A 26,820-nucleotide genomic window follows, 5' to 3' on the forward strand; every position below is an offset into this window, starting at 1 on the left:
TGCGCACACGTTGGTGTACTTTTTGTGCTACTTTATTGAGTCCTTATATCTACCACCCTTATTCCTCCTTAATCCTTTCCAACCCCCCAGTAGGTAGAAGAGAAAGAAGGTGAAAGGTAAAAGGGGACCTTGACCTTTTTCGATTACTTCCTGCTGATTTAAGGTGTCGAGTTCCTTGGGGCAAGTTCAGTCTTTGTCATTGTAAGGACATCTACAATTTCTTCTTCTTTTCACTTTGCTCACAACCACTTGACAAACCACCACAACAGGAGCCAGCAGCAGTGGAGGAACAATAGCCTCCTCAGAGTGAGCTCAGCCCCTCTCAGGGCTCTGCCATTTATACCCCCTTGACAAGTTTCCAGAATTCCAAACATTACACACTCATAGTAACTAGTTGCAGCTGGCAAAAGCACACCCTTGCTAGAGCATGAGGCAAATCATAGTCACCTGCTGCGAGGTAGTCTCTTATCCCACACCTAGGATTAAAGCAAAACCACATTCACATAACATAACTGGGTTTCTAAAAGAAACCAGATTCTCATCACATACAAACTCGAGCACACACACACACACACACACACACACACACACACACATTTGCGCACACTATGGCCACCTGTCTTGCTGAATGGTTGTGAGACTAAATGCAGGGCATGCTTGGCTCAGTTCTATTTCCATCTTTCTCCTCTTTCCTTCTTCCTTTATTTGTCTTTTATTTTCTTGGACTTATGATCAAACCAAGGGCCTCCCCTATCAACAACTCAGTCTACAACCCAACTGTCCATGGCCGATGGCACCAACTTTGGGTTGCCATGGAGACATGCCTACCTAGATATCTCCTCCCTGCTAGTCCTCTGAGATTCTGGGTTTTCTTCGGTCTCTTCCTGTGCTCTGAAGCTCTCACTTTGGTTCATTCCAGCTGCTGTCGTCCTTTACATGCAGCAGGGGAAGTTTCCTGGTCTCCTCCCTCCTTATAGCCAAAGGAAAAATGGGCAGAAGTAGCAGGGACTAGGTGTGTGGATTAGGGGACTCAGAGTTCTGACTCTCAACACAGCAAGATTCCAAAGGAAAAAGGAAACAGGGTCTCTCTCTCTCTCTCTCTCTCTCTCTCTCTCTCTCTCTCTCCATCCCAGCTGCTGTTCTGTTTCATCCAGCCACAAGATGTACCTCTTCCTGTGGTCCACTCTGTATGTTACACACCACATCATTCAGTCAGACTGGTTTTTGGTACCTAAGTATTTGTGTTCAAGTAACCTTTACTGCACCTGCTGCAGTTGCCGTTCCGTTATGCGCCTGTTTGTCCCTTCCTGCCTGGTTTATAGATTAAGCTTTACCACAGAGCAGAGCATATGCAGGCTCAGTGGCATCTGTGACTTCAAGCATCATCTGGATGCAAAACTGTCATCTTCACACTTGGAAAACCAGACAACAGCACCACCAAAAACAAAAAACAAAACCCCAAACCCTGCCGTTTTAGGTGACTCTACTATTTGTGTTCGGGCTACAGTTACAGCTCTCCTTGTCTGTGCAGGGCTTGTGAGTTCTGGCTGGACAGGGGTCCAGGGGTTTGGAACGTTCCCTGGAGGATAAAGTTGGGGGGATGCTAAGGTATACTATTCTTTTACCCCTGGCTCTGGCTTTCCTTGTTAGACAGGAGACTTGGAGACTTCTGGGTGGAACAGAGCACAGCAAGCAGGGCTGGAAACTTTTCAGGCTACTGGGTCAGAGTGTCAGGCTCTCAGAAAAGCCAAGCTTACCATCCAGTCCTGGTGGGACTTTGACAAATTGTCTTGTAGCAGGGAGGATCCAGCCCAGCTATGGGCCTGGGATGCCAGGGGAGGTGTGTGGTGATCTCTCTGAGAGAAACTCTCAGAAGGAGGCTGCAGGGCTCCTCCTCAGACACTCTAGCTTCTCCCTCATTGTTACCATGGTTGCCACACTTATAGCCCTGGGAGCTGACAGCCAGTTTATGGCCTTCTATAAAAGCGCTCTGTAACCCTGGTTGTACTGACCAGGCAAGAAAAGACCAGCCATTTGATTGTAAACGAAGTAAAGATGGTTAACCTTTGGCCTCAGATATGGAGTCAATGACCTTAGAGGGAGGTTAAATATTAATGACATGTAGATAAGAGGCCCACCTGTCACCGTGTGTCATCAAGGGGATCCGGCGGGGAAAAGAAGGGGAAACACAGGTGAGAACAGCAGAAGGACACAGTGTACCTCTGGAGGGCCGCAATGACGCAAATGGAGTCTGGTGTTATGTCTCAGAAATCTGGGGCAAGAAGGTGATACGGAGGGTACCTATCTCTCAGGAACTCCATTGGGGCCCCCTTACTTTGTGTCCTGCCAAACTCAGCCCCCAAGAATTCAAACAGGGCGGAGAGCATCCACCCTTGGCACAAAGGCCCTGTGTTTAAGTTGTAGATTCCACAGCAGAGCCCTGCATTGGCCCGGGCCTTGGCTTCCTCCTGGTAAGGCCCATATGAGAGTGATATGACAGACACAGCTTCCTGACAGCAGAGAGTAAAGGCTTCTTCTTGCTGTGTGCAGGCAGGGGCCAGAGGGCCAGGGTGGTGCAATGCTGACGATGTATCTCCAGGTGGAGCAGACAGCAGAGGCCTGGGGCTCCCTTCATGCAGAGAAAGCCCCGTGAGATGGCATCTGCCCAAACAGCTTCTACCTGCAACCTCAAAGAGAAGGCTCTGTGCCATTCGTTTTTTCTCTGGGCCTGTTTCCAGAAGGTTCTGTAGAGACTGTTCATGTCTGCCCTAGATAGTCCAGTTCTTGCCTGCAACAGTCTCTAATCCATGAGAAAACGCCCATGAACCATTTGAGAACAGAAGGAGGCACTCCTCGTGTTTCCAGATTTAAAAAAAAAAAAAATCCCAGCAGGAGACAGCAGCCAAGAGCCTGCCCATGTGCTGGGTGCCACAAAGCAATTCCCAGACATTAATGCCATCCTTGGCACCACCCCAGAAGGTAAGCGTGATGATGCCCATTTCATTGATGGGGAAGCTGAGGTCTGAGCTCACTCACTTCACTTGCTTGAAGTCCTGTAGATGGTAGAGAGGCTGGAATGTGACCCCAGACAGGCCGAGATGCAAAAGCCTTTGGCTTCCAAGGCGCCATGCTCCTTTCAAATGCTTTTCTCTGGACGCCTGACTGCAGAAAACCTTTATACAACACCCCTCACCTCCTGATGGATTAAGGAGTCACTCCTGGGTGGAGCCTCTCACAGTAGAGCAAAGAAAGGTTCCCTGCCTGGGAGTGAGCCTCCACTGCACTCTGCTCTCAAGTCTTGCTGCTGTGTGGCCTCTGGCCTTGGCTGAAGTGCCTGTCACACTTGGTCCCCAGCTTCCAGTCCAAGAACCTTCAGAGACAGTGAATGCCTCACTCTTGGTTGAGGGAGCTGAGTGGCTCTCCAGATTTCCCTTCATTACCCCACTCTGTGTGACCTGCCTGCTGGGCCCTGTGCCACAGGCTATTCGCACATGCCGCCTGCCTGTAGCTTCTCCACTAGAGACTTCACCGTACATTTGTGTTCCCACGTGGGGCCCAAATCTTCCTCTCATTCTCTTGAGGGCACCCACCCGGGGCTGGGCCCTAGAACCTGTGGCTTAGTGGGTGTGGGGGTGTTAGCTGGGTGGGGCAGAAGGAAACTTAGGCCTGCTTGCTCCGATCTCCCTTCAGGATTCCCACTGCACAGTCAGGGCCAAGCCTTTGAAAAGAGAGTCCAGTTCTGTGGACTGCTCCAGCTCAGAGGCTGCAGTGCTGGGGCACATGGCCTCAGTCTCAACCGCGGGACTCTCATCCTTTGGACACACAAGGGAGTCCAGTAGGCCCCAGGGACTTGGTCCCTCGTCTGAGGGGGAACATGAGACAGAATGGACGTGCAAAGGGAGGGAGACAGGGTGGCCCTCTATCTGCACAGAGGACAGGAGAGAAAGCGCCCCCTTCAGGTACCGTGGTGTCTCTGGTTCCTCACTGTGCAGTGTGTGAAGGTCAGGTCCTCTGTCTGTGCAAAACCCCAGAGGTGAGGGGAGTGATTTTGGTCTCTGTGCCTCCCCTTCACCTAAGGAGGTGACTTTCTGTAGAGAAAGGTCCCCTGGGAGACAGCTTCTAACAAGTGTGTCTTCCTGGAGTTGACCTTTTGTCTTGAGGTATTTGGGAGTGGAGAGGATGCCTGGGGTAGAGTCTTTGCAAGCATCTTCCACACACACAGCATAGGAAGCAGGGCAGCTGTCCAGAATGTCCTGCGGGTCATAGGTGGCAGGCCTGGTCTTCATCCCCTGTTGTGGTGAGTAGAACAGAGCTTTGGCATCCGAGGCTACCTGAGGCGCATAGGAAGGGGGCTGGACCTCAGGGACAGCCTTTGGAGCGTAGGATGGTGGGGACAGTGTCTGCTGAGCTGGCACATTGGTAGGTTGCAGGATGGAGACATCTGACTGCCCTACATAGGTGAGGTCAGACAGGCTCTGCCGCCACACAGCTCCAGGAGGCTCCCTGGGCCCCGACACCACCACTTGGGAGTACTGGATGGGCTGAGGCAGACTGCTGGGGCCACTGAGGTCCAAGACGGGGATCAGTACGTGCTCTTGGATGAAACGTAGTGGTTGAAAGGTCAGGACACGCTGAACGTTCTGTGGGGAGACAAGAATCCACGCTTTAGGACATGCTCTGTGCTCTTTCTTTTTTGTTTGAAATGTGCTCTGGTGCGTGGTGTGTGTGCTATGTGTGCGAGGACATGTGTGTGGAGGCCAGAGACCCAATATCTTTGGCCATTTTCCATCTTATATGACAAGGTGGGGTATTGATCACGAGCCCGGAGCTCAATGGTTTAGTTGGTGTAACCAGCTACCTTGACCCGAGAATCCCCCGTCTCTGCCTTTAGGGCACTGGGACAATGCATTGGTGTGCCACCCCATCCTGCTGGCTTTTATATGGGTTCAGGGATGATCCTAACTCTGTTCTTGAGGCTTGCTCGGCAAGTGCTTTACCCACTAAGTTGTTTCTCCAGTCCTGTGGTGGCTTTTCGTTTGTTTGTTTGTTTGTTTTTGATATGGACAGGCAAGGCCTTCTGAGAAGGTCGTTAAGGCATTGGGGGCTCCATTCAAGATGTGCATAATCTACCCTCCCCTGCCCACAGACTTCCCTTCAAATAAACCCAGCCTCTGAGGCACCTGAGGCAGAAGGATCTTGAGTCAGGGTCAGCATGGGATACATAGTAAGACCATGTTTTATAAACTGCATCAAACAAGTAAATGGATGTTGAGACATCTGAGGCCCAGGTTACATCTGACAGAGTGAGTGACTTAGGGTCCACTTGTTCCAGGTGTTTGACAGGCGGGGAGTAGAGAGAGGGCCGTCTCAAGCTTGTGGTTGTACTGCTCTGAGGTTGGAAAGGATAGGAAAATAGGGAAGGCCAGAAGAGGTTGAGAGACCATGGTAGCCAGGCACGCGGCACTATGGGAAATGCCCTCTGAGCCGTTCAGATGGAGAGAGTTGTCTGGAGGGCCATGCTGCTCAGTCTGAGGCTCTGAAGGGAACCTTGCTGCTGGGGCAGAGGTGGGGCCCACAGTCAGTTGGGGCCGCTGATGAGACATGTTGACTCCCTAAGGGCTTAGCACTAAAACTAGGAGTCAGGATCTGAACATTGGAGATTGCACATTACTGTCTGAAGCCTGGATTCTCACACAAACAAACAAACAAACAGACAAACAAACAAACAAGCTGGCAGTGGGTGACCATGCAGAGCAGACCTGGGCTGCCCACATCGGGGTGTTTTGCTTTGTTTTAATTTTTGTTGTTGTTTTGAGCCAGGGTCTCACTATGTAGCCCTGACTGTCCTGGAACTTTCTAATTAGACCTGGTTGGTCTCAAACTCAGAGATCCTCCTGCCTCTGTGTCTTGAGTTCAAAGGTGTGCCCCATCATGCCTGGCTATTATTTGTTTGGTTTGGTGTGTGTGCATGTGCATGTGTGTGTGTGTGTCTCTGTGTGTGTGCATGTGCGTGTGCATGTGTAGTCCAGGTGAGTTCTGAGCTGGATATATAACCGAGGATGACCTTGAGTTCCTGGCCTTCCCACCTACACCTTCTTTGACTTCTGGGATCACAGTACTGGCACCACAGCGCTGGGGGTCAAACCCAGGGCCATCTGCATGCTCCGGAAGCACTCTACCCACTGAGCTGCACTGCCAGCCCTTGTTATAGTTTGTGAGACAGGCTCTCACAATATAGCCTCCACCTTCTAAGTCCTGGAATAACAACCACTACACCTGTGCTTTTTGGTTTTCGCCTCCTTGTCCTCCTTCCCCCCCTCTCCCTCCTCCCCCTCCTCCCCTTCCTCCTCCTTCTTGTTTTTTTGTTTTTTGTTGTTGGTGGGGGTGGGGAGCTTTGTGAGACAAAATCTCCCTGTGTATCTCAGGCTTGCCTGGACCTTGGGATTCTTACGTATCAGCTTCTCTAGACCTGGGATTACACAGCTGTGCCCACGCACTGACTGCCGGCTCTCCATACACATAGTGAGGTGCTCTGCAGCCCCGTGGAGCAACCCCCCATGGAGCCCCATTGTCAGCCCTCAAGACCCGCATCCCCACCTGGCTCCGATGCTCTCAAGCCACAGGGCATCCCTGTTCAGTCCCACTGCCCCAGCCACATGCCTTCCTTACACACCCTGGCACCCACCAGACCACCTTGGTCAGCCCTGTCTGCTTTGTGGCACATCTTTGCACTGCTCAGGGACTCCCTGTCTTCTGGGACTTGGAGGGTCTCTCTCCAAGTGGCCCCTCTCTAGCCCCAGGTGGGTGACTCACCAGGGAGTTAGGAGGTACAGGTGGCTTGGTGATGTATTTGTAGCCCAGATAACAGAGCAAGCCGACGAGGAAACCCATGGAAAAGAGCACGGCGCCTGAGAAGGAGTAGGCCCACGTCCGATCTGCAAAAGAGGACAGGAGAAGGCTGTGTGAGGCTAGGAGGTCTCTGGGCCCTGTCCCGAGCAAAACTGATGTGACCGTCACGGGTCAGGGTGAGTTCTTCACCATCTTCAAACACAAAATGCATTGTTAGGGATATAGTTCAGTTGGTGGTTTGCTTGTGTAGCATTCACAAAGGCCTGGGCCTGATAAGGCACCATGCAAACAGGGTGCAGGTTTGTAATCTCAGCACCAGAGAGGTAGAGACAGGAGGATCAGGAGCTCAAGACAACCCTCAGGTATGGGGTGAGGTCAAGGCTATTCCTGACTGGCTTAAAAACAAAACTGAGCTAGAGTGAAGGCCTCTTGTGGGTCCTCAGAGTGGTTCCAGCTCTCATAGCCATGGGCCTCAGCTGGCGATGCATGTCCCAGCCCACACGGCCAGCTCCTTCAGACTCCACATCTGGATACTCTCCAGTCATCCATGGGGCTCAGAACCTGCCCATTAGCCAGTGTCTGCCTTCAGCAGGAGGCGAGCCCAGTCAGGGAACAGGTTCTGCCATAGACATGGGGTCTTCCAAGTTCCTGCTATTCAGAGTATGGTCTAGAAGGCTCTAGAACAGTGGCTTTCAAGCTGTGGGTGGTGACCCCTTTAGAGGTCCAATGATGACCCTTTCACAGGGGTCACCTAAGATCACTTTATGATCATAACAGTAGCAAAATTATAGTTACGAAGTATCAATGAGATCATTTTTATGGTTGTGGGTCACAACAACATGAGGAACTGTTTTAAAGGACCACAGTGTTAGGAAAGTTGAGAGTCACTGTCCTGATGGCTCTGTCACTTGCTGTTGCTAGGGGCTTTTCCATCATGTGTGTCAGAGGAAGAGCTTCGGGAAGGAGGGTGGTGAGCAGGCTGGGTCCCCTGCAGCTAGGGTCTAAGGAGCATTCTGCTCCCCCAACAGGGGTTAGAGGGTAGACTGAGGAGGACCGGTGTCCTCTGTGTAAGGTAAGGAGCTTGGCGTTGGAGGAAGGGGCCTAGAGAGGTATCAGCCTCTGAAAAGCGGAGAGGCTGAATAGTGCTGACACTCTGACTCCGTGGTGGAGGACTGGCGCTTCTGACTCTGTGTCTCCCCGTTGTCTCGGGACAGGCACAGAGGGTTCTTGTCCTGATCTGTCCTGCCGTCAGTCTGAATGGCACTTGGGAATGGCTTGGGAGGGAGAGGCTAGTGGAGCTCTAGTGACCGGATGTTTACATTATCTGGGGTCCTGCCCCCTCCCATCTGGGGTCCTGCCTCCTTCTTTTCATGACCGCCCCCCCCCCCCCCGTAACTCCAGCTGGCCTCAGTAAGGGAGTCACTGAGATCTCAGAACCGTGACCTTTAGCTTCCTCCAGTCCAGGTCCTTGGGGGGGGGGGATCTGGGTCAGACTGAAGTAATGGGCTGGCCCCTGTCACTGGCACCCCTGTCAGTCACTGGCACCCTTGTCATGGCTACAGTGAGAAGAATCATGCCATTTCAGTCAGGGTGGGACATAACGACAACTTGAAGATGAGGAGCAGCGACATCCACTCTGAGCATCCCCCTGCTGTGCAGCCCTCTCTGGTTGGTCCAGCATCTGTACTGATTGCCCCTGGTTGGTTATTGAGTTTTTCCTGCATGCTGAGGCTCGCCCGGCGAATCACAGAACACACAAAGGGACTGGGATGTTCTCCTCTTCCCAGCAACAAGGCTGACTCTCAGAGAGGTTCAGTGACTTGCCAAAGGTCACACAGCTCCTCAGTGGATGAGTGCCACCCCAGAGCATATCCCCACAGACATTGTACAATCATGCCTCTGTTCCCTCAGTTGTTAAAAAAAAAAAAAAAAAAAAAGATGAAGTGAAACAACTTTGAAACCCTTTCCTCCACCAAGATGCTGGGATGATATTCTGTAACTCCCAGGCATCCTTGAGAAATTAAAGCAAAGGGTTCTGGGATCTGGGCAGAGGCAAAGCCTAGACTAAGATTGAGGTCAGTCCTCAGGAGGCTGAGGCAGGAGGATCAGAAGCTGGAGGCTAGCCTGGGCTACAGAGGGAAAACCTGTCTTACAACAACAACGACAAAAAATCCAAACCCAAACGAAACCTGTGTGACAATTCAGGCCAGCTCTCGTGAGGTCAAGCCTACAGGAGGGTGGGTGAGGAGTGGCCTGTTGTGGTTTCCCTTCCCCCACCCTGGAACCTGCTTGCTCTAGGGTGGAGTTTCCTGCTCATTCGTTCTGCCACGCCTACTGCTGGACCCTGCTTGGAGGCACACACGTGTTCATCCTGCTACTGGATCCCGAGATTGTTTGGCGGGAAATCGGGTTCCCTCCCCCTTCCTTTATAACTGAGTGTCTGAAAAAAGTAAAATTGAGCTTTGATCAGAATGCTGTCTTAGCTACATTTCTTTCTCTCGCCGCCTAGCCCCTCTTCTCTTCCAGGTTTCCAAAATGCCTTTCCAGGCTAGAACCCAGGCTGTGATCTGCTGGCCGGACACAACAGCCTGTCTGCCATCCAGAAGCAGGGTGGGGTCGGGCTGCCTGGGGACAGGTGACACATATCTAACGAGGTCGGGGTGAAGGTCAAAGATCTCATTAGACATGCCCCAGCTTGGCACCCACAGAGTGCTTTCTGTTCCCATCCCCCTGCCTGCCAGGTTCTATTCTGGTGCTTGGGTCCCTCACGAGGGAAGGGCATGCCTCGTGCTTTCGGCCAAGTTTGGCTCTCCTCCAGCCTCTCCTCCTGCCAGAGAGTGCCCTGGGATTCAGGCAGAGTAGCCAGTGTCTTGTGGGCTTACATGGGCTGAGTTTCTGGGTAAAGCTGAGGACAGGGACCGCTTTCCACCCAGGGCCATGCACTACTGTGCAGGTCTCAAACTGAGTTCCAAGGTAGACTGTGATTGGTGGAAGTCACCTGAACATGATGGGTTGGGTGCCCCCTCCCCTATCCTCATAGACATCCCTGCCCCCTGACATCACCGTCCTATCCTAACTGACAGCTTGAAGGGTCACAAGTCTTCTACGTGCTTGGGGACATAAGCCTAACCAAAGAACAGACGCTCCTCTGAGAGAGGGGGCTTTTGTGAGTTTTTGCTTTCCATTGTTGGGAATGGAACCCCAAACCTTGCCTGTGCTCTGTCACAGAGCCATACCCCCAGTCTGTTGAATGGAGGTGATTGAAGTGCCCGCCTGCCAGATTGTGCGGGAGTCGTGGCTCATAGTGTGCTCCCTGGTCAGCCTGGCAGAAACATGAGCCTTCATCATCACCAGTATGGTTCCTTGGCTTTGAAGACAGTGAGGATCATTTTATCCTCTCTATCCCCACCTCCTCACACCCCCACACCCCTACTGTATGCTCCTTGAGTTGATAATATATATGTTTGCTTTGCCAGAGTTTACACAATGAGGAGAAAAATCCAGGCGTTGGCTGAGAGAGGTGATTAAACATTCTCTAAGTGAACTCATCAGACGGCTCAGCTATGGATAAACAAACATCAATCTTAATATGACACCACCAATCTCCAAGGGTTCTCAGAGCACCGCTAAGCATCCCCCTGGTTACAGGGAGGGAGGAGTGGGGTTAAGCTGTGCGCGCAGGAATCCTCCCTGCATGGCCTCAGTTGAACTCACCGGGCAGTGTCTTCACTCGGCACACATAGGGGGCACTCTCCTTGGACAATATCGGAGTCAAAATTGTGATGGAGCCGAGGAACTCTGTGTCGGGAGTCAGGCCAAGGAACTCATATTCTCTCTGTTTGCCTTCAAGGTGCTGAAATGGACAGAGAACCCAGGATGACTGCACAGACACACACACAAATGCACACACACACACACTCAGACAAAAACAGACACACAGACACACTCAGACAAAAAAGCACACACACAGACATGCACATAGACACACAGACACACATACACATACTCAGACAGACAAAAACAGACACATAGATACACACACACACATTCAGACTGTCAAAATCAGACACACAGACACATTCAGACAGACAAAATCAGACACACAGACACACAGACACATACTCAGACAAAAATTCATGCACAGACATGCACACACACACACATACACACACCGTGCATATGCGCGCGCGCACACACACACACATGTTCTTTCTTCCTTCTGACACTATCATGACCCCATGAGCCCGCCCGGCTGGGCAGCCCTCTGATGGCTTTCATTCTGTTCTCTGGTCTTCTTTTATCCTCAGTTCAATAAACCCTCAAGCTATTCAAAGCCTCTCATAGAACCTGGCCTGTCACATTGCGACAGCCTGTGGACACCAGCTGCTGTATGGACATTCCATCGTGATTGCCACCATCGTCCCCACCCACCTCTCCCCGGCCTCCTCCATCATTAACCCTGCCCCCACTCTTACGTTCCTTTACCCTTCTGCCCGATCTGACCTGCTCTCTCTAGCCTGGGTTCTGCTGTGGCCCCTTGCTGGTCACTCATCTCTAGCTTGGTCCCTGTCCACTGGCGCATTCATCTTGGCATGATCTTTGTAAAAGCTTCTAGATTTACAGGACTCTCCTGCAGAGCCTCGGTTGCTAGGCACATGTTCACAGGGCAACATCAAACCCCCATCCATAGCTGCTGCCTGGCTCAAGGCTCCAGGAAGGCTGAACTCTTTACCCATCTTCCTCTCTGCTTGCTAAACGATCTTGTTTGAACCTGTGGCCTCTGGCTACTGATGGATGACCCTGAAGGGTTTCTGATGAACGAGACAATCCCCTTTTGGGTGGTACCAGGCAGGCTCCTCCACATGGCATGTTCCCAAACCCAACCCCATGTCTGCTTCCTGTTCTCAGATTCTCTTCACAGCATCCAGTGTCCCTCATCTTGGAGGTCTAAGCTCAAAGCAGTCCTTGCTCTGCCCCCACTCACCCTCTGTACTAACAGCTTCTCTTAAAGGAGCAGGGCTCTATTCTTGCTTTAAACTCTGTGTTTCGGCCGTGCTTTCTCTTCTCAGGACACATGGGAGCCAAGGTTTAAGGAGGGAGGTTGGTACATGCACACCTGGATGCAGGTGTCTTTGAAAGCCAGGCTCCACTGGAGCTGTTCTTACCAGCAGTTGTGAGCCACCTGATTTGAGTGCTCAGAACTGAACTCAGGACCCCTGGAAGAGCAGTCTATACTCTTAACCACTGAGCTATCTCTCCAGCCCTGCTGTTCCTCTCTCTGCTTTCTGTTTTCCGTTTATGAAAAGCCTTCTCTGCCATACTTTCCTGCCACCATGAATTCTGCCCAAGTACCACCTCCACAGACTGAGTCCTCTGGAACTGTGAGCCCAATGGCAAAACTCTCCCCTTTAAGTTGTCCTGTCAGGGATGTTGGTCATAGCTATGAAAAGGCACTTAATAAAAATGGGGGAGGGGGAACTGTCTAAAGGTGCTGGAGAGTAAGCAACAGAGGGAATTCTGGGAGATAAGGGAGGGATAACTGCTCGGAAAACTTTTAAATGTCTTTTATCCTGAAGGCAGATTCCAGCCCACACTTTATGGGGTGGCTGAAGCCTAAAGGCCATGCCATCTTACTGGTTTGGAATAATCAGAGGACAGAGTTTGGGGTGACCACAGTATCTGGAAAATGAGGGGCCAACCTTAGACAAGAATGCCCTGTGGAGGAGGCCCAGGTTCTCTGTGTGAACTCAGCTCTATCCCTTAATGCCTTCAGATGCATACTGCATGCATGAGGCAGCCTCCAAGCCTAAATAAAATTAAAGGACCAAATAGGGATGTCAGAGCCTGCAGTTCAGCCGGGTACTGAAGCACCACAGAGCGTTAGGCGTGGCCGCAGTCGGGAGGTGGAGATAGTACATTGCTGCCAGTTCGAGGCCAACCTTAGCTACATAATGAGTTTCAGGCTAGCCTGGGTTGCAACAGAAGACTTTGTTACTTACAAACAAACAAACAACATAACCAAATCCAAAAGAACAAAAGACTAATACACACCCTTTGGAGCTTATAACATAATCCAGAGTCACTTCAACATGACATTCATAATATTCAGGATTATAATATTCATAATTTTTAAATCAACTGTAAAACTGTATTCAGAGAAGTAAAAGAAAATATGCTGACAATGAATAATGAGGGCAGGCAAGATGGCTCAGCGGGAAAAGTGCTTGCTGCCAAGCACTTTTGGGGATCTAAGTTCAATTCCCAGGAATCCACATGGAGGGAGGGGAGAACAAACTCCTGCCCATTGTCCTCTGACCTCTATACTTGTACCTTGGCACCCGTGCACGTTTTGCACATACACACATAGAGAAAACACAAATAGAGCGGGGTGGTGGTGGCGAACGCCTTTAATCCCAGCACTTGGGAGGCAGAGGCAGGCGGATTTCTGAGTTCGAAGCCAGCCTAGTCTACAAAGTGAGTTCCAGGACAGTCAGGGCTTCACAGGGAAACCCTGTCTCAAAAAAAAAAAAAAAAAGACAAAACAAACAAACAAACAGATGACTTCAGGTCTGGGCATGTGGGGTGCTCGCCGAGCAATAGCAAGGCTTTGAAAGTTTGATTCCACATATTACAAAAATGGAAAGAAAAGAATGAATTCTTATGGCGTATGAATTGCCTCAATGAAAAAGGCCTGCCAGGTGGCTCAGTGGGTAGAGGTGCTTGCCTCCAAGGCTGATGACCTGAGTTCAAAGCCTGTCATGAGAGTCAACTCCTACAAGATGTCCTCTAACCCCTGCACACACGCTGTCACACATGAAGGCCCATTCACATACACACAGGATAAATCTTAAAAGAGAACCTCTGACAGAATATTGTCTGCAGAGATGCATGATAGATATCAAGACCTAGGTTAAGGATAAATGGCTATGAAAAGGGCACCAGGGCTGGATAGATAGCTCAGACATTAAAGGCTTAGGTTTACAACCAAAACTCCAAGAGGTCCATTCTGAGTACCCGCTTAAGAGCCCATGTCTCCAGCTTCCCTTGTGGGGCCTGGCGAGAAAGCTCAGCACTTAAAAGACCTCACTAATCTTACAGAAGATTCAGGTTCAGGTTTTAGTACCCAGATGATGGCTGACAGTCCCAGGGGGATCTGATGTCTTCTTCTGACCTCTAGGGGCACCAAGCATGCATGTGGTACACAGGCATATATGTACACATGAAATAAAACAAATCTTTAGAAATATGTATATTATATATACACATGTACACATATACACATACATATATATGTACGTATACATATATACATACACAAACACACACATATAATACTACAAGGAGACTGGAGTGGCAATATTCATATCAGATTAACTGAACTCCAACAAGAGACAAAAGGGGGGATTTCATCATGATCAGAGGCCAACTTATAAGAAGATAAGATAATAATGAAAGCAAATGTTTAATAAGGGTTTTAAATGCATAAGAGAAAAATGACACAGAACTAAGGGGGAAATATAGGGGCTACCATCGACTGCATGGCCTTCTGGGGCTCAGTATGTAATGGGGGACTCCCTTTGTTAACAGAGTTTCTCCTTCTCTGACCTTGACTGGGGTACTCTAAGCCCTGACACTTGTCTCTCCTCTACCTGAGGAGTGCCATGTAACCTCAATTCGTTTATAGGATCAATTTCTTGTCTCCTGACAAAACCTGTTCAGCCAGCACCTGCGATCCCTGAAATGCTTGCCCATGGTAAGGAAGTAGGCCAGGTACCCTAAGACCCCAGCCAAAGACACCCTGAATGTCCCTACCCTCAGTCCCCCCCAAATTTATAAGACTTCAGTCACCCTAAGTAAAGTTGATCTGCCTACTGACAAGCAGTCTCGGTGTGGTCATTCACAGTATGCACTCATAGGGATTCCGAGTGCCCTGTTCAACATCTCTGCTTCCACTGCCCTGGACTGTATCAGCGGGGGTGGGGGCGGGGCGGGGGTGGGGTGCATGAGAGCAAAGAGACCCACAGGGAAAAACAAACTCACATGCATAGCTAAAGAGTTCAGGATTCTCATCAGCTGAAAGAAAAGCACACATAAGCACACACACACACACACATACACACACACACAGGCATATCAGGACACATACAGATGGGAGGAGCCCCATTAGCCTCCAGTATCTAGTTGGTGTTTGTAGAACATAGTAACCGCACCTATGCCTTAATCCTCCAAACACACTTGCTTTGTTTAGAAGCCAAGCAGATGGCAGGCCATAAAGTAAACCTTCATGAGTTTAAAAGGACTAATTCAGATAGAGCAGGCTCACGAACTACAGGCTAAATTTAATTAAAAATCAAGACTCATAAAACCTTTAGTCCAACCCCAAATATTTATCCGAAGGAGTTTTTTTTTTTTATGATGAGGGCGATTCCTGTTGTTATCTCTAGCTGCTCCCTTGACGACTGAGTAGATTAGAATTCCTCTACCACCTGAACCCCAGGCCTCCACAACATAGTCCCAACAGCGTCCTCAAACTTGTGTCCCATTATCCCTCCACACCTGAAGTTCGCAACCTTCAAGGTTGAGGGAGGAGTCCCCTGTGGGCTGGCCACTAAAATCCAGGTCTCGGACAGGCAGCTACAAACATATGAGTGGGGTGTGAGGGGCCAATGATCACCAATCTCATCAGCTTGATTGAATTGAGAGCCACGTAGAAGACTCATGAGGCTGTCCCTGGGTGTGTCTGTGAGGGTGGGTCTCAGAGAAAGTGGATTGTCAAGGTTCTGACCTAATAAATGAATCCGTCCCTTGATGGATTTGTAGTCTGACGGCCTCACTAGGAAGCAGTGAGGGGTGGGAAGTGAATCCCACCTCTTCTGGAGGTAGTATGTCACGGGAAGTATATCCTTGAAACCTGAATCTTGTCCTGGCCTCTTCCTGTGTCTCCTATCTGTGTTTCCTGCTTCAATGATCTGCCCTGTTCTGCCTCATCCCTCCCACCTTGCCAGCTGACGCCTCCAAGACTCCAAGCTGAAAGAAATCCTTTAAGTTATTTCTGCCAGGTGTTTGGCCATGGTGATAAGAAAACTAGTGCTGAGCACCCAGGAGCTGTGTTTTGAGCAAGTACCCTGGGAGGTTCTGACGCCACCGGTCCAAGGCACAGGCAGGACCACTGCCTCTTGTGGCTTCACACTCCAGCTCCAGTGGCCAGCTTTGTGTTTTTGAAGAACACTGTACAGGCTCCTGCTTCTTTCTCTGATCACAGCGCAACACTGGAGGCCCACCGCGGTGAGAGCTTTGATCTCATCTCAGGGGTTATCGCTGGAACACAGTCCAGCGAGTGGCTTAAACCTCGCTGAGCTCTGGATTCTCACCTTGGAGATGAGATGGAGATGCTAGTGCCCGCTCACTGAACTGTGACGGAGATAAGCAACATCCTGTATGCCTCAGAAAGTCGCTTCGACACCCCAGAGTTTCCCACAAGTCTCCTGGGCCGAGCAGTCCTGCAGTCTGTTCTGATTCTTAGCCCCTCCCCCACCCTCTAGGTCATAAACTCTTTGAGGGATTTTTTTCTGAACTACAGAGGAGGAAATAAGCATTCAGCCAACTGAGTCACAGGTTAATGGTACCTGCTGGGGACTGTATAAGACGGAATCATTTGCATATCGTTTGACAGCTGTGTCTGCCTGTAGGACCTGCCTTAAACCGCATCCTCACACGGTTTTCCCCCAAACACTTCCAGGAGTAGAGGCTGATGTTAAATCTGCTGCCCGAGAATGGTCCTGACTTCCTGACCCTCCAGCTTCCGTCTCTGAGCTTGGGTTATAGGCACACATCACCACATTTGGTTTCTGTGGTTTTGGGAATCAAATCCAGGGCTTGGCACATGCGAGGCAGGGACTCTACTAACAGAGCTACGACTGCAGCCCCGAGACACCAACATTTTCTAAAGAGAATGACTGGGGATATCAATAGAAATGTATTGCTCTCTGGGATGTTAAAGGATACTAGGTAAGAACTAATAAAGCTTTCTGAACCAGTGGCATGTACCTATAATACTAGTGCCGGGACAAGAGGATTGCTATGAGTTTGTAGTGAGTTCCAGACCAGCTTGAGACAGTGATAATCTGCCTCAAACAAGCAAAACGACCAACCAAAGTAACAACCAAACAAAAGAAATCTTGTCCAATAAATAAGACAAATTTGCATGGCACAAAACTGATGTCTTGCCTCTGCAGGGTTTGTCAGAGCTTCGAGCAGGCGGCTTTGTATGTGAACCTAGAGAGGGAGGTCTTGGCTCATCACACACACACACACACACACACACACACACACACACACACACACACACACACCGGCATCCTAGGAGCCCCGCAAGGATATTTTCTGGGAAGTGCCATTTTATACAATGTATCGCTTTTGCTGAAAGCAGCCCAATAGGCTTGGGAGGGAATGGGATTCCCAGGTAGGGATGGGGCTTGACTTATATTTACCATCTGGTAGGTGTGGTTGACGTGGAGCTCTAAGCGGTAGAACAGGTCATGGAAAATCTCCTCCAGGGTTAGCTGGTGGCCATCTTCCGAGAGGACGGGTGTGAGTGTGGGGTGGACCAGCATCTGAATGGACCTCACTTTGGGGATACAGGTCACATCAGGTGGTTTGATGGTAGCTAGAAAGGGAAGAGAGAAAAATCCCAGGATGCTTTGCAGAACAAAAACTAATTCAACATGTGAAAAAAGACCTTTGAGTGGCAGGTGTCCAAGAACAAGGCTAGCCCAGGGGTGACAGAGGGTGAATGGGAGGTACCCAGGCGGGAAAGCAGGCGACACCCTTAGTTTTGCCTCATGCTTCCTATTCCTAATGTCCCTGGTGTGAGTGTGCTGGAACACCTGTCCCTTTCATCTGCTGCAATGACAGCTTTGGGCTTGTCAATGAGTAATGAGTCCTGAGAGAGTCTAAATTATCCCAGGCCCAGTGCTATGGCTTCTGCTTGCAAGACTATGCTCTTTCACGATGGAATTTTCCAAATGACCCTCACTGTTTTACAGTGCCTTAAAAGTGGTGTGTGTGTGTGTGTGTGTGTGTGTGTGTGTGTGTGTGTAGGCCAGAGGAAGTTGTCGGGTTTATTCTATATGCACAGGTATTGTGCCTTCATCATATCTGTCTGTGCACTACATGTGTGCCTGGTGCCCAAGGAAGCCAAAGAGCGCTTCAGATCCCCTGGAACTGAGTTCAGATCTGCCATGTGGGTGCCTGGAATTGAACCCGGGTCCTCTGCAAGAGCAGCAAGTATTCTTAACCGCTAAGCTAGCTCACCAGTCAGAATGTTGAGCATCTTGAGTTAGGGCCTCCCGTTGAACTGGACGCTCATTTCAGCTAGCCTGGCTTGGCCACTGGGCTCCTAGGGTTTTCCTGTCTCTGCACGGCCTTCATGGGGATACAGCCATGTCTGTGCATGCAAGCATGACTCTGCCTGGACATTTTTATTTTTACTTTTCTACATAGGTGCTAGAGATTCATAGTTATACAGCAAGAGCTGACTGAGCCATGTCCCCACCCAGTCCCTGCATACTCTTTTGATAATATGGTGACAACTATGGCTCTTTACTCCATGACAATGTAAACATACAAAAATCTTACATCCAATTCCAAGGATTTGTGTATCTCATTTGTCCCGAATCTAATTTGTACAAGTCTAACAGTGATTTGTCGTACTCTAAGAACAATCTAGCCAAAAAATGTTTGCTCCAATAAGATTGAAAAGGGGAGATAGGGTTGGCAAGATGGCTCAGTGGGAAAGGGTGATTGCCACCAAGCTTGATGACGTCAGGTCAATCCCTGGGTGCCACGTGACAGAATGAAAGAACAAACTCCTGAAAGTTGTTCTCTGACCTAAACACACACAAACACACAGATACACATGCCTACACACACACACACACACACACACACACACACACACACATGGATGCACAAATAAATAATAAATGTAAAAAAGGAAATCTTAAAAGAAAGAAAGAGGGGGCTGGTGAGGTGGCTCAGTGGTTAAGAAAGAAAGAAGAAAAATGAAAATAAATGTCCTCAAAAAAGGAAGGGAATTAGGATTCCATCATAGAATGAGTTGTTTCACAGCCATGGAAAATCAGGCTGTGAAAAATGTTTCGTAGTATGGCAAAGTCATGAAACCGTTACATAATGGAAGAAGGGGTCCCAAACAAGACTTTGACACCAGCTCAGGAGGCCGAGGCTGACCTGGAGCATCAGATTGGCCTGTGTGCATGTCTGTGGGGCATTTTCTTGGTTGCTAATTGATATAGGAGGGTCCAGTCCACTATGGGCGGTTCCATTCCTAGGCAGGCAGGACTGGGCTATATAAGAAAGTTACTGCGGTTCACAAAGCCTATGAATAAGTCAGAAGATAGTTTTCTTCCATGGTTTCTGCCTTGTGCCCAGTATTCCGCAGTGATAAATTGGGATCTGGATGTGTAAACCTTAGTTAAGCCCTTTTCTCTCCTTTGGTCAGTGTTTATCACAGCAACAGAAAGCAAACTAGGGCATTACTATTTTGAGATTAGCCTGGGCTACAAAGTGGCATCTAGGTCAGGTAGGGCTACAGACTAAGACCCTGTCTCAAAACACTGGAAATGGTGACTTCGTAAGTCAGTCAACATCACCACATGCCTAGCTTGTATAGGGTTTGTCACCTGTTATTTACTCATTCATTCATTCATTCATTCATTCAGCAATCGTGTATGGGGCCTCTTCTGTGTACCCAGTGCTGTGCTCATGTATGGCTGGGAACACAGTGGGCCCTGCAGGCTGTCCTGAAGCTCATGTCTTTGTTGGGGAGGTTGAGAATATAAGCAAACCCAGTTTTTCTTTCTTGTGACAACATCAACAGAGCACAGGATCTCTTGGTGTCTGTGCGACTTGGTTCTGGATTACCTTGCCAAAGCATAAAACCATTGTTGTCTTAGTCCTTTGTGTAGAGTGGCCCAGTTCCATGCTCAACCCAAACATGTCCTTTGTATATTGACAATGGGTAATGCCTAATACTATGTAAGTGCTATGTAAACAGATGTGTATCACCCAGAGATGTGTGAACAGATGCAAGGCAGATGCAATATTTTCCCTCAAATAATTTTCATTTGCATTTGGTTGCATCAGAGGGCCACTGGGATAAAGAATACATACATAGAGGATAACTAATGAACTAGGCTAGCTTTGACTGACTGAGATCAGGTGGTCAGGGCTGGAGGCAGGAACTCTCCTTGGAATCTAAGTTGAGCTAAACCCTCAGACCTGGGGAGCAGCATAGGCGCCCAAGCAGGGACCAGCAGCGAGTGGGGCCTGCTGACTATGGAGTGTTTCTCCTGAGGACTGGACTAGGCAGGGCTGGTGGGCCATGGGGAAGAAGCTAATCTTCTCTAAGTTCACCAGCAAGGGAAGGGTTGGTGGGCTTTATATCCTGAAAGGACAGGCAGGGTACCACTACAATGGAGGAATGAAGCAGGAGTCCTGGCTTGGGGGAGGGGGGAGCATCCTCTAATTTAGGAAGTTTTGAGTAAGCATAGAGAAAAGAAACAACCCCCTGGGGTGTTCCCTGGCCTTGGAGACACCTTCTCAGAAAGCCACATCCTCTACTTGCCCAGGTACAGAGACCTGCTGGGTCCCCATCCACTCCAGAAGATCTGAGAACTCCCCCTTCACCCAGAATTTCATCCTCTTCCCTCATCTCAGATGTGCAGGCCCCCTACTTACTGTGCTGCAGCGAGCTGAAACGATCAGTCATCTTTGTGACCGGTGGGACTCCCGCGCTGACCGCCGTGACCTTGGCGTAGTAAAACTCGGTGTGGTTGCGGGTCTCCATAGTCAGGTTGCAGAACTTCTGGGTGATCCGCTGGCAGCCCGCCTTGGCCAGCCACTTTCTCTCTCCGTACCTGTGAGCAAAAGCAGGCAGGGTGCCCAGTGAATGATCAGCTTTGCTAGGCCTGTGGTTTATTTTTATTTTTCAAGATTTATTATTATTATATCTAAGTACACTGTAGCTGTCTTCAGATGCAACAGGAGAGGGCGTCAGATCTCATTACGGATGGTTGTGAGCCACCATGTGGTTGCAGGGATTTGAACTCAGGACCTTCGGAAGAGCAGTCGGTGCTCTTAACCACTGAGCCATCTCTCCAGCCCAGGCTTGTGGTTTATTAATGATGATGAGGGAGCCTGGCATTTACTCAGCATCAAGGCTGTCTGTGTGGACACAGGTCAGCTCTCATAATGGTCCTTATAGGGGTGTGTGTTGTTCTCGAGGGAGCAAGCTATGCTCAGAGAAAAAAAACTGTGCCCAGTGCTTTGAAGTGGGCATACAATGAGCCAGACAGAACCCTGCCAGCTTGAGCCCATGCTCTGTGGTCCTTGCTACCCAGCCCTTTAACAAGCTTTGTGAGCCCTAGTCTACAGGTGAGGAGACTGGGGCTCAGAACTAGGGCGTGACTTGCTACACGGTGAAGTGTCAGGACTAAGAAGGGACCCAGCCTTTGCAAACACACTGGAGCTAGACACAGGCAGGAGGGGTTGGGTGAAGTTTCCAACGGACCTAGACTATTCTCGTGACTATCAGTTATTGGTACTGTATCAGAAAGAGGATATACATGCTAGTGACGTCATCTTTCTCCATATGAGATCCTGTGATGAGCATACCGTCATCACCTGCACTGGACAGACGGTGAAACTGAGACTTAGAGAAGTCTCATTGGAGCTGGCTCTCACACTCAGGCTCTATTCACTGTCCTATTAACTCTAATTGTTATCGTCCTATTATGAGGGAAATGTAGAAAGGCTTTATCTGTGTGCGGACATTTGGAGCTGGGATGTCCTGGAGGAGCTCGCTGCAGAGCAGGGTCAGGAGGGGGGTCTGGAGGGATGAGATACTTGCTTCTTATATTCCACACTGTAGACGGTGTCAGAGGTGCTAGTGGGCCCACCATCCCACGTCAAGATGTTCTCAAAGTTGCTGGACTGGAATTTCACGTGTTGAAGGAGACCGGATGTGTCCACAGTAGTGTGAGCTGCAGGAGGTGGAAGTGGAGTGAGTCAGTGGGTTTGCAGACTGCAGACCCCCACCCCCAAACTTCAAGGGGAGAGGCACCTCATTCTCAAGCATGGGGGAGGGGCACCTCATTTTCCTCAAGCATGGTTTGCATCCCTTGACATCAGCCACCTATGTGTTCCCGTCAATGTCTTCTGAGTACCTTCCCACCCCTGTGCAGCGGTCGGTACTACCTACAAAAGGACGTTGTTTACTTGGTGGTCACAGTCCATCCTCCCTCCCTTCTCCCCACCCCCACCCTAGTTCCTGGCAACCACAAATCTATACTATTTCTCTTAGGATTTTCCAATTCCCCCCCCCACTCCCATGTCTGGCTTCTTCTTCTTCTTTTTTTTTAATAATGTTTCTCAAGATTTATTAATAATATGTATAGAGAAGAAACTGTAGGATCATTTATTTTATGTATATGAGTACACTGTAACTGTCTTCAGACCACCAGAAGAGGGCATCAGATCCCATTACAGATGGTTGTGAGCCACCATGTGGTTGCTGGGAATCTAACTCAGGACCTCTGGAAGAGCAGTCAGTGCTCTTAACCACTGAGCCATCTCTCCAGCCCTGTCTGGCTTCTTTTATTCAGCACGTTTTCAAGTTTCATCCACAACATGGCATCAGTAAGCACTTATTTTCTTAAGACTGGATAAGACTCCACTGTGTGGGTGTGGATGTATCAGATCAGGTTCATCTATCATCAGTTCACGGACATTTGGATTTCTACTTCCCTCCCACTTTGAATAATGCTTATGTGGCCATTTGTGGAAAAAGGTTAAGTGGATAGTTAGTTCTAATTCCCTTGGGTATTCATTTGGAGTGGATACAATTGTGTATATAATTCTCTTGCGTACACATCTTGGAGGTTCTATCTTTAGCTTTGTCCCTCCCTCCCTCCCTCCCTCCCTCCCTCCCTCCCTCCCTCCCTCCCTCCCTCCCTCCCTCCCTCTTCTATCTTCTACAGTACTGAGAATGGAACCCAGGTCTCTGACATCCATAGGTGAGCACTCCGCAGCGAGCTCCAGCCTCAGCCTTTATTTTTTAACACTTGAGGCAATTACCAAGGTGTTTCCTAAAGTCGCTACAGTGTATTCGTTTCTAGCCCCGCCCCCAGTAGTAACTGGGCTGTCAGATTCCTTTACATCCGTGTAAATACCGTCTCAATTCACTTTTTCAAAATATACAGTTTATTTTTATGTTACATTCATTGGTGTTTTCCTGCATGTATGTTGGTGGGAGAGTATTAACAGGAGTTACAGACAGGTGTGAGCTGCCACAGGGATGCTGGGAATTGAACCTGGTTCCTCTAGCTAAAGCAGCCAGTGCTCTTTAGCACTGAGCCATCTCTGCTGAGCCAACTCTTCAGCCCTCACATTCACTTTTTAACACTGAGGTTGGCATTCTTAGTCCTATTTCAGAGTTCTCGAAATAAAAGCTCCAAGACTGCATGTGTCCAAAGTCAATCACTTCACACAGGGGTATGGAAGGGATTATGAATTCTGGTGAATTCCTTTCACACCACTCCCTGCCTACCAGCCATGTGGCCTCCTTAGATGGCAAAGACACCTTCTATACTCAGACCATGTAGAGGGCAGGATGCTGACATACAGACTGGATCACCATGGGGAAATTATTTAAGCAATTTGATCTCCGCTCTTCAAGTCTAGAACGGGGACAGTTTGACTCACTTAGCAACAGGCAATCATGATGACAGCAGCTGCTGACACTTTGGAAGGACCTGCCAGCTGCCAGCCACCAGTCCAGGCCACTCTACTCACGACTGCTCTCACCCTCTCTAGATGCTGACTGCCGCTGCCATTCCCATTTCATGAATGGGAAAAACCGAGGCTCATTCAGGGCTGCTCAACAGTGTCACAGCTAGCATTTGACAATGTCCCAGGGCTACATGGGCTGCATGACTGAGCAGTGAGGCAAGGCCTGTGGATGTGTCCAGCACTTCACAGGACTCTGTCCTGAGTGTAGGAAAGTATGTGGGAAGAAGTGTCCCCCTCTACCCCTGAAGAGGGGGTATTAGTGGTCTGAGCCCCAGTAGGGGACCAGTTCAAGGAAGGTGGGAAGAGAGAGAAAGACAGAAGACAGTCTGAGGAATTTACAACAGAACTAAGGTATATCTCAGAGATAGAGTACAGCTTAATACACATATTGGCTTCAACCTTAGCGCCCCAAACCCCCAAGCCCAAAGCAAAACTAGAACCTGTCCTTGCGTTGGCTATTGTTTCTAGCCCAGGCTATTTTGCTCAGACTACCTCAGCTTTAGACAAGGAGAGTGCTGGTCAGGCCTGTCCCCTGTGTGACCAGGGAGGGGCTTGCTGCTTCTGAAGCAATGCCCCTGTCCATGAAGAGCCCTCGGCTCACAGTGCCCTTCCCTCAGTCCAGACCTGGCCTGTGGTGAGAAAGAACGGGCAGAAACTAGCAGCAGAGCTGCCCTGGCTCTGAATGCACTCAGAACAGCCTGGTTGGCAAGGGTGGGAAAGAGACAGGTGCAGAGCTCTGTGCAGGCCTTGAGAACATATGCTTTTGATGTGTATATGCCCGCCTCCTCCACGATTGACTACAGCCACCAGCAGCCAGACGGGCAGAGAGGAGGATGGCTATTCTTACAGTTCAAGTCTGCATGGTTCTTTCAGGAGGGATCTGTGGGCTGCAGGGGTGAGGAGGGCAGAAGATGGGAACGGCCCATCCCTACAGCTGCAGGTCCCCTGGTCACACCACCCTGAATCTGGGTCAGTCTGGGGCAGCAGCTGTGGCCATCTTTGTTCTTTAGTCCTCCCTGAAGCTCACACAGTGGGACCTCGGGGACAGGGTTCGAGTGTTCCTACTACTTTGACCCAATGTGACATCTGAGCTGAGTCGCCCTGAGATGTAAATAGCATTCTGCTTGGATCCTGGGCTGAGCAGATGCGAGGCCAGTTCTAGAGTACTCTGCTGGGGTTCACAGGCTGGGGTTAGAGAGACCAGCAGAAGGAACATAGGTTTGAACTGTGGCTTTTGGGTGGACATGGGGGTGAGCCCCAGGCAGGAGAGAGGGGGTAGATTTGAGAGAAGGCTGGGGTTTGTCTGCAGTGCGTTTAACCTCCCCTCCTATGGTTAGACTCTGCTGCAGAGCATGCTGGTACTGGGACAGTCCTGACTAGGATGTCTAGGCTAGGAGAGGCTGGGGACTGAGGCTTGCATACCCCAATAAAGAATTGGGGGGGCATCAGGGGAGGGGAGGAATGGAGGAGGGTTTTCTGAAGTGGGCTAAGTGATCTTGGCAGAGCCTCTCCTAGCTTAGGGCACTAATCAGCCTTCTTCTCCCTCCTCCTCTTTTTCCCTCTTTAAATCTGTCTGCTTCCCGGCCTGTGTTGTCCCTACACTTCCTGGTTGAAAGTCTACATTGTGAAACCTGGAAAAGGAGACCTGTGGTGGGGAGTCTGGCTGTCTGGCGGCTTTATAAAAGACAGGTTTCACATCTGTGTGGAAAACCAATGTATCAGCTGCCCTAGGAGCTAAGGAGAAACACACCATCTACAGTGACCTGGAGCCAGCCAGAGAGCTGGGGCCGGAGCCTGTGTCTGTGGCTAAGGCTAGGGTTCTGCCACCACAGGGCTCCTTTCAGCTCCCTTTTCCCTCCGTCTTAATGGGTCAGGAGATCCATGGCTCCACCCTGGGATGTAAAAGAAGATGATTTAGAGAATTTGGGGACTGCATCTAATCTTCGCAGTCTGCCAAGGGCTGGAAAGAAGCTTTGCTGATGCTAAGGATGCATACACACTGTTTGGTCAATAGGAGCCAGAGCAGTGCTCTTGCGATCTCTCTCTGTCTCTGTCTCTGTCTCTCTTGTTTTTCAAGATAGGGTTTCTCTATCCCTGTCCTGGCTACTCCCTCTGTAGACCAGGCTGAGATCTACCTGCCTCTGCCTCCTGAGTGCTGGGATTAAAGACCACCTGGCTGCAGGTCTGTGTCTTTAGGGACCGCATTAAGCAAGAAGGTCCATGAGATGGCTGGACCATTTCCTTCCAACATGCCTCAGCCCTGCCTCCTGAGAGAGAAGCCCTGATTCCATTCAGGAGAACAGATCAAGCCCCTGTCTCATGTCTCACAGGTATGAACCCCAAAGTTCACTTGATGAGACCTGACAGCCATAGTCCTTAGTCGCATTTGCACGGACACTCTGGTGACTTATTGCAGCCTTCTGGCGGCTGCTGGAGAGACGTGGTTTTTTTTACTGATCCAGTCAGAGGGGTGTGAGGAGACATGAATGGAGACAGTAGCCTGACACCAGCTTTATCTAGCCTGTTGTCCCCTCCTGAATGATAAGCAGAGCATGAAGCGGCACCCCTGAGGCCAATACTCTACTTACTCAGCACCCCGAGTTCAGACAGCTGGTCAATCAATGTCTGCATACTTGAGGGTCAACTGAGTCCCTTTAGGAAGCCAGGTCTGGGGTACTCTCTTCTTTCCAGCTACCTGGACCAGGTCATCTCCATCTCCAGGAAAACTCGCCACCCAGTCCAGTGCCAGCCGGGAAGAAAATGAAACTGGCTGCTAAGAGACTCATGGGGCAGGAATAGGCAACTGTGCTCCCTAGCTGCTGGGGTAGGAGGATCTGAGGACAGGTCGAGAGGTACTTACCGGCCAGGGATCCCACCGTCAGGATGGTCAGTAGTGTCTTCATTGGGTCCCTCCAGGGCCCCTTCTGGCCTCGGTTCTGGACCCCTGCACAGAGGCTGGGGTGTGTATGAAGTCTTGCCGCTTTGGCAGCTGGCCCCGCCCAGCCCAGGGCGGGGAGAGAAGAGCAGAGTAAGACCTGGGCTCGTGGGGGCAGGGGTACAAAGGTTCCTAGTCGGGTGCTGAGGAATTCCAGGACCTGGGCG

At 50.0% G+C, this 26,820-nt stretch overlaps 1 protein-coding gene across 1 annotated transcript; it reads right to left on the reverse strand.

Moving 5' to 3' along the window:
• Positions 1 to 16: 16 nt before the first annotated feature.
• Positions 17 to 26,820, reverse strand: Il22ra1 (interleukin 22 receptor subunit alpha 1). Its single transcript, XM_021160048.3, has 7 exons — positions 26,579 to 26,820; positions 21,779 to 21,911; positions 20,608 to 20,786; positions 17,340 to 17,515; positions 10,564 to 10,702; positions 6,814 to 6,935; positions 17 to 4,640 (listed from the first exon to the last, which is right to left on the reverse strand). Exons 1-7 carry the CDS (start codon positions 26,619 to 26,621, stop codon positions 3,687 to 3,689), a joined length of 1,746 nt encoding a protein of 581 aa, XP_021015707.2. The 5' UTR covers positions 26,622 to 26,820; the 3' UTR covers positions 17 to 3,686.

This window comes from Mus caroli, unplaced genomic scaffold, assembly GCF_978045245.1.
Source record: "Mus caroli unplaced genomic scaffold, Mus_caroli_1 scaffold_6, whole genome shotgun sequence".
In the NCBI taxonomy this organism is placed as follows: domain Eukaryota; kingdom Metazoa; phylum Chordata; class Mammalia; order Rodentia; family Muridae; genus Mus; species Mus caroli.

Bases quoted from the DNA above. Each gene is read 5' to 3' on its own strand.
- Il22ra1 (XM_021160048.3), bottom strand. From the start codon at position 26,621: ATGAAGACACTACTGACCATCCTGACGGTGGGATCCCTGGCCG. The intron at 6,936-10,563 runs GTGAGTTCAACT...CCTCTTTTGCAG, and splicing joins CCGAGTGAAGACACTGCCCG to ATCGGACGTGGGCCTACTCC. The intron at 4,641-6,813 runs GTGAGTCACCCA...GTCTCCCCACAG, and splicing joins CTGTACCTCCTAACTCCCTG to AACGTTCAGCGTGTCCTGAC.